Source organism: Neltuma alba, unplaced genomic scaffold (genome assembly GCF_004799145.2).
Source record: "Neltuma alba isolate B1F8T4 unplaced genomic scaffold, ASM479914v2 tig00010443_pilon, whole genome shotgun sequence".
Classification (NCBI taxonomy): Eukaryota; Viridiplantae; Streptophyta; class Magnoliopsida; order Fabales; family Fabaceae; genus Neltuma; species Neltuma alba.
Window position 1 is genome coordinate 775,312 of NW_021635337.1, and position 15,638 is coordinate 790,949.

General features: G+C 39.6%; 1 protein-coding gene across 2 annotated transcripts; it reads right to left on the minus strand.

Moving 5' to 3' along the window:
* Nucleotides 1-1,053: 1,053 nt before the first annotated feature.
* Nucleotides 1,054-4,566, minus strand: LOC114756638 (protein SAR DEFICIENT 4-like). 2 transcript variants are annotated; one of them, XM_028945582.1, is made up of 2 exons: nt 4,046-4,566; nt 1,054-2,090 (listed from the first exon to the last, which is right to left on the minus strand). In XM_028945582.1, the coding sequence occupies exon 2, from the start codon at nt 2,071-2,073 to the stop codon at nt 1,399-1,401; it is 675 nt and encodes a 224-aa protein (XP_028801415.1). In that variant the 5' UTR covers nt 2,074-2,090; nt 4,046-4,566; the 3' UTR covers nt 1,054-1,398. The 2 variants fall into 2 exon arrangements, with proteins under 2 accessions (XP_028801415.1, XP_028801414.1); XM_028945581.1 differs by having other exon boundaries at nt 1,054-2,101; nt 4,046-4,565.
* Nucleotides 4,567-15,638: the final 11,072 nt, after the last annotated feature.

Here is a 15,638-nt window from a genome sequence, read left to right on the forward strand (position 1 = left end):
ACTTTGATATACATCTGCATTAAGTGGTTTTTCCTACTTAGAGTTGGTTCAAATAAAAATTACTGATATATTAACCAATTGATAATAACATAATGTTTTTCAAGAAAGATCTTGAATTTGAGCCCAAGGGGATGGAAAAAGATATATTGCGAGAGTTTTGTCTTTCAAGCCTGTCAAAGAAAGACAAAGGAATAATTGGCTGTAATTTTTCTTAAATATTAATTCACGCAGATATTTGAGATCCCAGATACTAAGAAGGGAATATTCAAACAGGAGAAATAAAAATTTTCAAAGGAAAAATGTTTAACAAGAGAGAACACAAACCTGCATGTTTTTGGATTTTAAGTTGACCAGCTTTAACAAAGATCTCAAGATCAACTAAGACTGAAAGACAAAAGCCCTAGAGCGAGTCAAGATGCATATTAACAGCAAACACAGCTAAAACAAGACTCATCACAAGTAATATCCAGAAAGGTTCCTCACAACATGGATGCTCTGTAAGAGGCAAGTTACACGTTGTGGAACTCAATTTGACAGTTTGCACCTTTGACAGACAAGACAAGAAAGGTCTGAAGTTTGAACATTATTATTCTTTTGAGTGATTATTATATACAACAACAACAACAATAATAAAAAATACAACTGCAAGTGCAGTCCTTGTATTCTCATTGGTTGACATTAGAATGTGGGCATCACATTGTGTGTAGGTGACACGTTTTCAATCAAATTCTAATGGTGTTCTGTCTGTAATAAGGACCACAATGACATTAAGTATTAGAGGCTGGATATGACGACATACTCCCTGGAACGATATATAAGACACAAATAACTGGAACGATATATAAGGCACAAATAACAGAATTACATAGATAAATAAAACTAGCCAAAAGGAAAAAAATGTCAAAAAAATGTATTTTATTCTCAAAAAATACTTTTATTTATGTAGAGGTGAGTGATAGAGAGAATGATAAAATAGAAAAAAATGGTAGTTAAAAGAAATATGAGAAGACACTAGTATAAAAGTTTTATACAAAAAGTTTTATACAAGAGTAATGGATGGTAATACTAATTTCATGGATTGTATGGTCCTAATCAACAAGGCTCTAGACAGGTATACCCATCCGAGTTCTCTGAACTTTACAAGCACAATCGCGTAACAAGAAACTTGTACAAATACTTGATGCTAGAGCGATGACGATGTTTTAATAGGTAAACAATAAAAGTTCAATGCCATAATACATAGACTTTTCAGCCTCCAAGTGAGCCACATTCATAATACAAATCACACGATACAGCACCAGACATCAAAACCCTTCCTTGAATGGCCTTTCAACAATTATTCATGGATTACACCAGACTAATCAGCAGAAACTAGACTCTAATAGATACATAGTCATATCACTTAGATACCCTTGTGTAAGTCTCATACACTAATTGTGCAGCAAGCATATCCACAAGAGCAGAACCTACAGACTTAAATACAGTTATTTCTTCAGAATTTGTTCTCCCAACTTTGTCTCCTGCAGCTAACTCCACCAAATTTGCCATAATATCTTCCTTCTTAATCACTCCCCTCTCAAAAGCACCCACCAATTCTCCTGCTTCCACCACTGCAGCCTCATTGTCCACAAACACTCTTCCTCTCTTAATGGCCTCATTGTCACATTCCTTCATCGAATGCTTGAATGAACCTACCAAATCCAAATGAGCTCCCACCTTCAACTTCTCACCCTTCACAAAAGCAACCTCCGAATTAGTTGCACAACTCACAATATCCCCAAGTCCAATGATCTCATCCAAATATGCACTACTCTCGAAACCTACACCTTGAAGTATGCCATCATCATTTTCTTGCATTTTCTTGGCCAATGTTCTCACCTTCTCCGCTGTCTGATTCCAGATAACTACTTTCCTCAAACTTGGTATGGCCGAATGATGGGCTCTAATCAAATGGGGTGCCATAGCTCCCGCACCCACCATCACAAGGACTTGACTATCTGGTCTAGCCAGATATTTCGAAGCCAAATCAGAGACACATGAGGTTCGATAAAGGGTCAAATCAGTGGCATCCATGGATGCCAGAGGCTGCCCTGTGGAGGAACTAAAGAGAGCATAAGTTGCCTGCATGCCTGGTAAGTTAATTGCACTGTTCTAAGGGAAATGGGTGACGAGCTTGACGCCTGTGTAAGGGAAAGAAGGAGAAGATGACCAGGAGGGCATGAAGAGGAGAGAGGAAGAAGAAGAAACCTCATAGCTTTGACGTATTGGGTACTGGATTGAGGTTGAAGTTTTGGGGAGATAAGATTGAAAGTGATTGATTAAAGTTTGATGGGTGAGTAGGGAATGTCAGGTATCAGTGGATACGAAAACTGGAGAAGAAGTGGATACGAAAACTGGCGAAGAAATTAGAACATGTGATGCCATAGATGAAAATGGAAGTGCTTGTAGGACTTTGGTTTTGAAAGATTTGTGAATGTGAATTCAAGTATCAAAGATTTGGTTGAGATGGGAGAAAACTAACGAAATTGGTAAATTCAACCCTAAAAATGAAAGATTTGGATCAAACCCAAATCTTCTATTTCGGACGGTATTTCCCAATTTGCACTACGGAATCCCAACCATCTACCAAGTCAACTCCGTTTCTGGTTCTGTCCCTCAATCCAAACTAACAAATATATATATATATATATATATATATCTTCTTAACACACAAACATAATACACACACAGATATGTATTTGACTAGTGAATCACTCGGAGTCAACATTGTAAGGATCACAAAACAAATTGCAAATATGTAGATTGAGACTGAACCAAATTGAGATTTCAGATTGAAGAAGAGTTGAAAGGATGTGAATCCATAAACAGATTAAAAAAAAAAAAAAAAAACATGCGTAAAGCCCATTTGAGCAATAAAGTTGACATGAACGAGAAGCCTGCAAATATCTATGTACTACATATGATCCAGATGTTTCTTGTCCAAGTATTATCGAATCTACCTAAATATTACTTTAGCTTAATGATTCAACACTTTCAATTCTTTCATATTTTAAAGGATCTTGATTTTGTGTGTGTGTGTGTATCAATCTTGTCTCAGTATTTGCAAATGAGCTGATATATGTTCATCTTGGGATTTAGCAATGAGCTTATTATTAATCATGGATCCAAGGGAGACACCTGGGATCAACAAGTTTGTAAAACTCAAGAAGCACTCACTCCCCAAGTGAACTCGTGGATACTTGACATAATGACTTCCAATAATAGACCAACTTACTGGGAATTGATAATTGAAAGAAAAAGTTAGGTGACATGTGTAGTAATAATATCAGTGTTAGTTCTGGATGAAGCAGAATGGAATTTTCTATAGCTACAGCTCAATATTTTTCAATAAACAGGGACCATGTATAAGAGAAAGCATACTAGGAAAATGGGGTTGGACAGATTACAAGTAATCTGCTAGGATCACAAAACGAATTGCAAAAACTTTGGTTACTTGACAAATGGATTCTACTCTAATACCTGAGGGCAAAAATCAAAGGCCGAAAGATTGACTTTCAATAGGGTATAATTAACCACACAAATCACTTCAGAATGAATGACGATTAATTTAGAATTACCCATTGGTGAATGTTTAGCTATCAACCGAGGACGAAGATAAGAGTGGGCTGAAGAAGATCTGAAGAAGATTCTAAGTTCCTAACACCTAGAAGGGAGGGTTGACATTTATGGACCCCACAACCACAAGCATGTCCGATTCATTATAAGTGCTCAGCTAATAAACACAAGGATCGGAATATCATATGGAACAGTACAAAGTAAACAAATGACCAGTTGTGGCCATGAAAGAGTACACTATTAGAGAAAACCCCACAAATCCACATTTGATAAAGCTCGCATGCCCAATTAATTAGCCTCGCTTTTACGCTTTACATCAAGGGGTCATTTCTCCTATCGTTTTTGACATTACTCAACAAGAATGAAATGGAAGACGAACAAATATATTAACAATATACAAATACAATCCAAAACCAAGAGGGAGACGAACCTGCTAGGAAGTCGGACAAAGCACTGAGGCAAGGAAGGGAGACGAACCCAGAGGAGACGGAGATGGACGACACCGGACGACGAGGCTAGACTTGACGGAGAAGAAGCCAGACGAGATGCGAAGGGGAGGGCAAAGATGGAGCCGGCAGCTTGCGGAAGGGCTCGGATTCTCCCAGCGGCTGGTTTCTCCGTGTTTCTCAGAAGCCTTGAATCCTACCCGTCCAATCCTTCCAAGCAGCCATAAGGAGACACGTCACAAGGCTTTTAAAATGGTATCTAAATCGTCCGTCTGGTTAATCCTGACCATCCATTCAATTTCATGTCCGGCCAAATCTGGATCACCTTCGCGAATGCACTCTGCCGTCAGGGTTTCGGCCCATCTGTGACGCAAATAAGGAGCTCCGTCATCACCCATGGTCTGGCATCTACGTTACAGATTACACCTCTTTCTTATCTTCACCCTTCTGCTCTATCACTCTCTCCCTCATTATTTGACTGTTGGATGCTTAATTCACTCAATCGAATTTTTTCCCATTCTCGGTGCTTCTTCATCGACTACTAACTTTCATCCATTCTCAAAATCGGTTCTCTGACTTGAATTTTCACTTTGCTTAATTGTGACCTATATCAATAAGCCTTTACGGATTCAAATCAATCAATGCAAAGGCTTTCTTATTATTCGCCACTGTCCCCCTGTTTTCTTCATTGTTTATTCTTTCTTGGTTCATCAGCTACCGGGGCTTTCTTGCTACATCAGTCGAATTTTAATGTGACGACAATTTATGCTGGAACTGTAACGCATCATATGTATATGTATATGTATATCGGAGCTAGACAATAAAATTTTGTATTCCCTCTCGCTTACACAGTCGAGAAGCAGATCTCTTGTTATGAGCTGTTAAACAAAAAAGAATGGGAACTTCTTTACTGCTATTAACAACTTAGGCATGCTAAAACTACAATGAAGTCTTTATCTTTTTTCCATCTCCCATTCTCCCTTGGAAAAGCATCGACTGATGTTTATATCCCTTGTTGGCTTTGTCATCTTCATATTTCTTAATGATACATGCCGTTATATATTTGCTGTTATTATTTCATTTGTCATTATCTTTGGGAATGGGTATTCTGGTAAGTCCCGAGAAGTTAGTTATAGGGGAGAGAATTGGGCTATGACGTGTAAGGGAAAGGGGGTATCTACTGTACCTCTGCCATTTTCATGTGTTGGCGTTGAATATACTCTGCGAATTCTCTCCTATTACTATCAAAGTATCAGAGCCCAATTTCTGGTCCATGGCTCTGAAGACTCGGTCCTCTGGGCATTTAGGCGAACTGGAACATCAGGTCGGGCTGCATCAAGCTTCCATCGAATTTGTTAACCAATCCATTGCTACCTTGACTCATTGGCTAGATCAACACGGCCAAGCCATCGCCTCCTTGCAGGCGACGTCAAACAAATTTGATGATTACTTTAAAGAACTCATTGATAAGGTTTCGGCTCTTTCCACCGAGCAGAGTCGTCGTCCACCGGTTGGGTATCCTGAAGGGGGATCATCGTCTATTTCACTACCCCGTATGCTGACTTTTGGTTCTTTTCTGACAATGCACAGCAACCATCCTCATACCACATTCCTACCAAACAAACTTGAGTGAAGTTCCCTCGTTTTGATGGCTCTGATTTTCGCGGCTGGTCTTATCAGTGTAAGTAGTTCTTTGAAGTCGATGGAACATCACTAGAGCAACGCATTCGATTACTCAGCATCCACCTGGAGGGTCACGCTCTGAGATGGCACTAGACTTTCATGCACCATCGCTCCTTTTTCGACTTGACTTGGACAGAATATTTTCACCATATGGAGCAGAGATTTGCTGATGTCCGTGAAGAGAGCCCCACTATCGCTCTCAAGATGCTTCAACAAGCATCGGGCTCTCATTGATTATGAAACGAAGTTCAACGAGCTCCTTTCTAAGGTCCACATTCCAGAGGAAGTTGCGATTAGCTTATTCATCGAGGGATTGCGTACCGATATTCAGAAATTTGTTCTCAATTTTAACCCATCCTCTCTGTCGCATGCGATACGTTATGCCCAAATGCAGGAAGCTACCATCACGGCGTTACATGACTATGCCCCTGCAAATGCGTTCGGTCGCCAGTTAAGTTCTTTCCCTTCCTGTCTGGTGTTCGACTCCAACGGGTCAAGGTCCCCTGTTTTAGTGGGCTCGCACTCAGGCCCACTAGGTTCTGTCTCTGGCCCAGCAAACCACAAGGTGCACGAATCCACTTCGTTGTAGAAGCCATCTTCACTCTCGGCTTCAGCATCTTCCCCAGTTCAGTCGATAGCATTGAAACCTTCACGTCAGCTCTCTAAAAAGGAGATGGACTATCGCTGACGCAAGGGGCTCTGTTACTAGTGTTCAAAAAAATATACACCCACCCATTGTTGCAAGGATTCTCACCTCTTTATGCTAGTGATTGACGATGATAAAGACCAATTTGAGGATGCTTTGGATGTTGTGCCGCCAGAGGAAGGGACTCTTAATGCTATTGAGGGCCACAAAGCAACGTCCACCTTGAAGTTAGTAGGCCGAATAAAAACCAGATGGTGATCATTTTAATTAACACGGGTAGCACGCATAATGTATTGGATGCCTCTATAGCTCAACGTCTCCAGTTGAAAGTTCAAGAGCGCTCCCCTATACAGCTTACTGTGGCTGATACGTGACGAGTATTAGTATCTAAACATTGTCCTAATCTTTCATGGGGCATGGGGAATGCTGTCTCCTCAGCTAATTTCTTGGTCATGAAAGTGGGGGGCTATGATATGATACTGGGCACTCAGTGGTTGCGTACAATTGGTAATTTTCTATGGATATGGAATTTAAAACATTTGAGTTCATGTTCAACGGTACGAAAATCAAGCTGTGGTATTGGGCATAAAGAGTTGGGTCGGATGGAGGAAATTTCATCTTCCCGGGATGTGTTGATTGTTGCTCATGCTTTCCTTATCTAGACTACTTCTAACTTACATGTTGGTCTGTCTCATTCTCCTCTGAGTCATGCTCAACAGCATGCATTGAATTCGGTTTTGGAAGCCTTTCAAGATGTTTTTGCACAACCCAAAAGCTTACCAGCTTCTCGCAAGTTTGATCACTTTATCTCTCTTCATGTTGATAGACCCATCACTTGCAGACCTTATAGATATGGTCCAGCTCAGAAAAACAAAATTGAGAAACAGGTACAGGATATGATGTCTAACGGTATCATCAAAGAGAGCTCCAGCTCCTTTGCAGCTTTAGTTGTACTTGTCTAGAAAAAGGAGAGAACCTAGAGGTTTTGTGTTGACTATAGAAGGCTGAATGAAGCAACCATTAAGAATAAGTTCCCTATTCCAGTCATTGAAGAATTATTAGATGAATTGGTTGCTACCACCTTCTTTTCTAAAATTGACTTACGAGCCAAATATTACCAAATTCGTATGAAGGAGGATGATTTTCCAAAGACAGCTTTTAGAACACATGAGGGCCTCTATGAATTTTTAGTCATGCCATTTGGCTTGACTAATATGCCAGCTACCTTCCAGGCACTTATGAATTCAGTTTTTAAAGCCTATTTGAGGAAATTTATCTTGGTATTTTTTGATGATATTCTTATATATAGTAAACATTGGCAAACTTACTTACAGCACTTAGAAACCACATTGTCTACTTTAAGGCAGCATTGTCTCTTTGCTAAAGCATCTAAGTGTATTTTTGCTACTACTCAAGTTGATTATCTTGGCCACATTATTTCGGCTCGGGGAGTGCAAGCTGACCCAAAGAAGCAAGAAGCAATTTCTTCCTGGCCCACTCCTGTTTCTATTCATGAATTAAGAGGGTTCCTTGGCCTCACCAGGTACTATAGAAGGTTTATTAAACATTACGGGACTATTAGTAGACCCTTGACTGATTTGTTACGAAAAGATGTTCCATTCTCTTGGACTACAACTACAAATGAAGCATTCCTTTTACTGAAACAATTCATGTTGTCTCCTCTAGTCCTTGCATTACCTAATTTAATGATACCTTTGTAGTTGAGACTGATGCCTCTGGCATGGGGTTAGGAGCAGTGTTATCTCATAATGGGCATCCTATTACATTTGCTACTAAGACTTTGCCCTCTAGAAAGAGACCACTTTCAGCATATGAGAGGGAGTTGCTTGCAATTATATTTGTTGTCAAATAGTGGCGATCCTATTTATGTGGGAAGAAGTTTATCATCAAAACAGATCACCTACCCTTAAAGCACTTACTTGAACAGCGTGACTTGAGCCAAGACCAATTTAAATGGTTGCACAAACTATAGGGATTGCACTATGAAATTGTCCATCAGAAGGGAAGTGATAACACCATAGCGGATGCTCTCTCTCGTCGAGCTGCAAGCTCTTGTATGGCTTTAACATCCCCTGTTTCTCCTGTTTATGATAAAGTGAGGGACTCATGGTTGGTTGATGATCAGTTGTAGCAGCTAGTTAAGGAGTTAGAAACTGATCCTCTCTCTCATTCTAAATACTCTTGACAGAATCATCTACTTAAAAGGAACGGGAAACTTGTTGTGGGTGCGGATCGTGGCCTTAGAGGTGAGCTACTTAATCATTTTCATGTTGATGGAATTAGAGGTCATTCTGGTATGCATTCTACTTTTAAATGCCTATCTTCCTTCTTCTATTGGAAAGGCATGGAAAAGGATGTTAGAAATTTTGTAAGGAAATGTACTGTTTGCAAGAGGTTTAAACCATAATTAGTGGCTCCTCCAGGATTTATTCAGCCTTTACCTATTCCTGAACATGTGTGGACTGAGTTATCTATGGATTTTATTAGTGGTCTTCCTAAATCTCATTCTAAAACTACTATATTAGTGGTGGTTGATAGACTATCTAAAGCTGCTCATTTTATGTTTTAAAGCGCCCTTATACAGCAATAGAAGAAGCTCAAGTCTTCCTTGATAATATGGTTAAGTTGCATGGATTTCCTAAGTCTATTTTGACTGATCGAGATCCAATATTTTATGGCAAGTTTTGGAAGGAATTATTCAGACTTTATGGGGTCAATTTACATTATTCCCTAGCTTATCATCCTCAAATGGATGGTCAAACAGAGGTCCTGAATCGATGCTTGGAGTGTTACCTCCGCTGTATGACTGGGGATTTTCCTAAACAATGCATTAAGTGGCTGCCTCTAGCTAAGCTTTAGTATAACACTACTTATCATTCAGCCATTGGAATGTCTCCTTTTGAAGCTGTGTATGGTACTCCTTCTCCAGTGCACTTGCCTTACATAGCAGGAGATTCTCCTAATGATTTGGTTGATCAATCTTGCCTTGCTCGAGAGCTGGTATTACAGATGTTGAAGCAGCATCTAGTCAAGGTTTAGAACAGGATGGTGCAGTAAGCAAATAAACATCAGATTGACCGTGCATTTGAGGTTGGTACCTTGGTTTACCTCAAGCTGCATCCTTTTCGAAAGAATTTGACTAATAACTCTTAATTGCATAAGCTTATTGCCAAGTACTTCGGACCCTTTAAAATTATTAAGAAAATTAGAGTTGTGGCCTATGAGCTAGATTTACCACTTAACACTCGTATTCATCTAGTCTTCTATGTGTCTCTTCTTAAATGACACATGGGAGTAGATCAGCATGTCGCATCTTCACTGCCTCCTATTGATGAGCAAGGGCAATTCATGTTAGAACCTGAAGAAATTTTCGGTCACAAGATGATTAAATGACATAATCTGCCAATCACTCAAGTCCTTGTGTGTTGGAAGTTTACTCACTTAGAGGATGCTACTTGGGAAGATCTCTCAGCAATCCACCAGTAATTTCCATAGCTCAACACTACTGCCACTCCTAACAACACCATCCTTGTGGGCAAGGACTCTTTTTTAGGGGGGAGTATTGATACATGCCGTTATATATTGATATCTTTGCTGCTATTATTTCATTTTTCATTATTTTTGGGAAGGGGTATTCTGGTAAGTCTTGAGAAATTAGTTATAGGAGAGAGAATTGGGCTGTAACGTGTAAGGGAAAGGGGAGTATATACTGTACCTCTGCCATTTTCATGTTTTGGCATTGAATATACTCTACGAATTCTCTCCTATTGCTATCACTTACGATCTTGAGTTTCTATCATGCTAGCAAGAGATGGCTCAATCACTTGTAAAGATCAGTTTGGGTCTTGATATTACATTTTTATATGATATGAAGATAAACTAGATTGCCTTTTGTGAAGCTTTCTCGCCAAGTTCAGCTAGCAGAACGTCGAAGGTTTATTGTTTTAAAGGCATAAAATATAGGCAGCCAGGATCGGACGATTCCTATTTGAGTTTCGACTTTTGATACTTTTTGACGTGTCTTCCTATGAGTGCTCCGATGGATTGGATGGCTAGGATGTGGAGATTCTAAGGGATGAGTAGAAAACAGCTTCTGAGAAGATCTGCTTCCCTTGAGGAAAGGTAGGGCTTGTAATTTACTTGTAAGCTTTGAAGGGTAAGTGATATTAAAAACTAGAGTAAAATATATTTATTATTATTTTTAATTTTATCTCAATTACAAAAACTTTCTATTTATTTTAAAAACATATATAAAACTCTCCCGTAATTAAATTATATGTTAAACAAATCTCCTTTCTATATTTAAGAATTTAAGAATTTATTTTTATCCCCCCAAAATGTTAGTTAACCATTAAGTTTGACTTTAAATTGTTTTCTTAACCAAAATGGCCCTTTTTAAGTTAATAATTATTTACATATTTATATTTTTCAAAAAATATTTTTTATAAAATTAAAAAATATAAAATTTAATAAATTTAATATTTTATCACATTCATTAGAAATTATTTATTTTGATAGGGCCAAAGATTGTGTCAGGAACCTCAGTGAGATGATTCCTAAGGCTAAACCCAACTAAGGACCTAATCGTAAATTCAGAAAGTTGTGAGCCGAAAAGGGTAGTGATAGAAACTGTAGGAAATAGAATAATATGGAGAATAATTCTCTTGTATTTCATTGATCAGAATATACACATATATATACAAGTGAGAGGAGCCTCTGCATTAATGGCTCATTATGATAATATCATATCCTATCAAATCCTAATCATAATTACATAATATTTACATATCAAATCATATCATATCTCTACACTCCCCCTCAAGTTGGAGCATAAATGTTAAGCATGCCCAACTTGTCACACAGATAGTCAACACGAGTCCCATTTAGAGCTTTAGTTAGAAGGTCGCCTAATTGATCACTAGAACGCACATATCCAGTGGAGATGAAGTTCTCCTTAAGCTTGTCTCTGATAAAATGATAATCAATCTCAATATGTTTGGTACATTCATGGAACACAGAATTGGAGGCTATATGTAGGGCAGCCTTATTGTCACACCACAACTTTGCTGGCAAAGTGGTTTTGAGGCCAACTTCCTTTAATAGCTGATATATCCAGATTATCTCACATACAGACTGTGCCATAGCTCGGTATTCTGCCTCTGCGCTCGATCTGGACACCACATTTTGTTTCTTGCTTTTCCAGGACACCAGATTCCCGCCCACAAAGACACAGTATCCTGTAGTAGACCGTCTCGTGGCCTTTGATCCACCATGATCCGCATCACAGAAGCACTCAATGTCTGTATGGCCATAATTTTTGTATAATATCCCACGACCTGGACATCCCTTCAAATAATGTAACACGTGCTCCAAGGCTTCCCACTGTCTGACAGTCGGGGATGCCATGAACTGGCTTAGTACACTGACTGGATAAGTAATATCCGGACGAGTTACAGTGAGATAGTTTAACTTGCCAATCATTCTCCTGTACCTCTCAGGATTCTCAAATGGTTTGCTCTTCTGAGCCTCAAGCATCCGTTTCTCATCATCAAGAGAATCATCGAGTGGTATGCTCCCATCAGCGTCAAGGAGTGGGTTGTGAACCATAGGAAACTTAGTCGGTGCTGCTCCCAACTTTCCAGTTTCCTTCAGGAGGTCAAGAACATATTTGCACTGTGTCAGTAATATGCCCTTCTTGCTTCTCATAACTTCAATACCTAGAAAGTATGTCAGAGAGCCCAGATCCTTCGTCTGAAAGTGGGAATTAAGAAAGGACTTGAGGGACGAGATGCCCGAACCATTACTGCCTGTGATCACAATGTCATCTACATATACCACCAAGAGAATCATGCCAGTCGCTGTTCTTTGATAAAATACAGAATGATCGCACTTGCTTTGGCTCATGCCAAATTTCTGTACGACAGTACTGAACCGGTCAAACCATGCACGAGGGCTTTGCTTCAAACCATACAAGGACCTCTTAAGGCGACATACTTTCCCATGCTCCCCCTGAGCAACGAACCCAGGTGGTTGCTCCATATAGACCTCTTCATGAAGATCACCATGTAAGAATGCATTTTTAATGTCTAATTGATGTAGATCCCAATCATAAGTAGCAGCCAGAGAGATGAACAGACGGACAGATGAGAGCTTAGCAACAGGAGAAAAGGTTTCGGAATAGTCAATGCCATAGGTTTGTGCATAACCTTTAGCCACAAGGCGGGCCTTAAGGCGGTCAAGTGTGCCGTCAGCCTTAGTTTTCGGAGTGAACACCTATTTACATCCAATGGCCTTTTTACCCGCCGGTAAATCGACCAGGGTCCATGTACCAGCCCGATCAAGGGCCGCCATCTCCTCTTCCATTGCAGCACGCCAACCTGAGTGGGCCAAGGCTTCACGAATAGTTCTGGGCACAGAGATAGTATCTAGGGAGGCAACAAAGGAACTGGACACAGGAGACAAGCGGTCATATGAAACAAAGGACGAAATAGGATGGGCACAAGTACGTTTACCTTTGCGAACTGGACATAGGAGATGGCTATTACCTGTCATATGATCAGTAGCCCCGGAATCTATGATCCACTTTGAGGAAGAAGAAGCAAGGGCAGTAGCATTATTACCTGTTGTAGCTGCGGCACTCACAGACGGTGTAGTAGATTTTAACTGGGCATACTCAGCAGCAGAAATCGTGACTGTGTCACTGGCTTGTGTAGCCACGTGGGCACTGGCTTGTGTAGCCACGTGGGCAAAGTTATTCCGTTGCTGTTTATTCTGAAGTTTTTGACATGTGCGTTTTGTATGCCCCGGTTCTTTGCAGTAATAACACACTACCCCCTGGAGTCAGAAGGGGCTCCCCTTTGCTTCGAACCACCACGAGTAGGCCCCCCGCGGTTATCAATGGGACTACGAGTCTCGTAGGTGCCCTTACTGAGCAAGGCACTTGTAGGAATACTAGCAGCTGGTGGCAAGAGATTCTCAGCTCTCATTACTCTGGAAAACACATCTTGAAGGTCAGAAATTTCAGATCCGGATAAGATTTGAGACCGAACTGTGTCGTACTCAGGTGGGAGACCAGTAAGAAAGCTCATAATAGCCATTTGCTCCCGTTGCTTATGTTGAACCTTCAAATCAGCAGTAAGAGGCATTAACACATTCAGTTCTTCATACATCCTTTTAAAGTCCATAAAGTAGGCTTTGAGAGGACGATCCTGTTTTTCAGAACGATAGAAAGCTTTGCAGACCTCGTAAACACGAGAGATATTTCCTTTTCCTGAATACAAAAATCTAAATAATCCATTAGTTCCTTAACCAATTCACAGTGATTAATAGAGGGAATAATCTCACTGTCAATGGAATTACGGATCTGGAAAAATAGCCGTGCATCATCCCGCAACCAGGTCTTTTTGGAATCAGTTGTTGGAGGATCATCAGTCAGATGGTCTTCCTTCTCAATGCTCCGCAGATAGAGGCGAATGGTTTTACTCCAATCCAAATAATTTACCCAAGTCAACTTGTGATCAGTAATTTTAGTAATAGTTGGGACAAGCTCCGAGACAGATTTAATTTCCGCCATAGATGAAGTGCACTAACCAAAGGGAATGCGAAAAAAGTGTTACACAGGAACACAAAGCACGATACCTGGATTACCTAATGAATACCAAAGCAGTAAAAAAGGCCAACAGCTACACAGGGAGCTACAAGCAGAACTGAATTGCACAAACAGCGTGCCGGAGATGCGTCAGAAACGAAACAGAACGCCAGAAAGTAAGAACCGTACGGACTGTACGGACGCCGAGTGAGCAGTGCAGAGCGCCGGGAAAGTCGATGAACAGTGCGAGCGTACGGACTGTACGGACGCGAGTGAACAGTGCAGAGCGCCGGAAAGTCGATGAACAGTGCAGGCGTACAGACACTGTACGGACGACGAGTGAACATTGCAGGGCGGTGGCACCAAAGGAAGCGTCAGGAAGAGGGTCACGAGCTCACACAGTAATTTTGGTACTGTAGCAACCGAAAATTAACACCCAGAAAGAAAATTCCCACGCTCTGATACCATGTAGGAAATAGAATAATATGGAGAATAATTCTCTTGTATTTCATTGATCAGAATATATACATATATATACAAGTGAGAGGAGCCTCTGCATTAATGGCTCATTATGATAATATCATATCCTATCAAATCCTAATCATAATTACATAATATTTACATATCAAATCATATCATATCTCTACAGAAACTATAGGTGAAAATTCTAGAAACATTCGAGAAATTCTAGGAAAATAGGAAATGAGGTTTTGGGCTTGTATGGGGTTAAAAATAACAAAAATACCCTTGGAGCAAATTGATGAAATTCCTAGGATTTTGGCTAATTATTAGTATTAGCTGAAATTGAATTATTTAAAATATAAGGATGCCTCAGATAATTGGAGAAAATTGAGGAATAATACTTGAGGAAATATCACATGTTTTAAAAGTGATTTTGTCCCTAGAAAGCGAAGCAGTTAGCTTTAACAGAATTTAAAGCCTATTTATATAGTATTCAGGGAAAGTCAAAATAAAACATCTATGGGTTGGCTTTTGACTTGAGAAAAATTAATGAAATTTCCCATGATAAAAAGATAGTATTAGTACCCAGAGAAATATTCTTATAGTCATGGACCGATAGAGAGAATTCGTCAAGTTTACTCTAAAATAAATATTATTAAATGTTTTAATAAAAGAGCAAAGGAAAGAGTATCCCTTTCTCCGTATACATGTTATATAATGCCATGTAAGGTTATTTGTGATTAAAAAAAAAGGGTGCTAGAACATGTCCTAGTGTTATCAGGTAAGTCAGGACTCGAAAAAGTACCCGATACAATGTAAAATTGTAAAATAGATGAAGGAATAGTCAAGGGTAAGAGGGAGCATGAATTTCTCACTATTTTCCTCCCCATTTTAATGCAAATTTGATGAAGGGGCATGAATGGAATTGTACAAGTTGTTAAGGGGCATGCTTGGAAGAAATGAAATTATGTAATAAGATATTATGTTTTAACACATGTGGAGTATGTGACATGTTATGTGTCCCTTGAGCTGGCATTGGCATTGAATGAAGATGACACCTAAAGGGTTTGTGTGGCATGATCATGAAGGGATTAAGATGAAGACAAGTGTGTATGGTAACAAGTAAATGGTAACATAAGGAATTACTATAAGGTAAATTTGACATACTCTATAAATA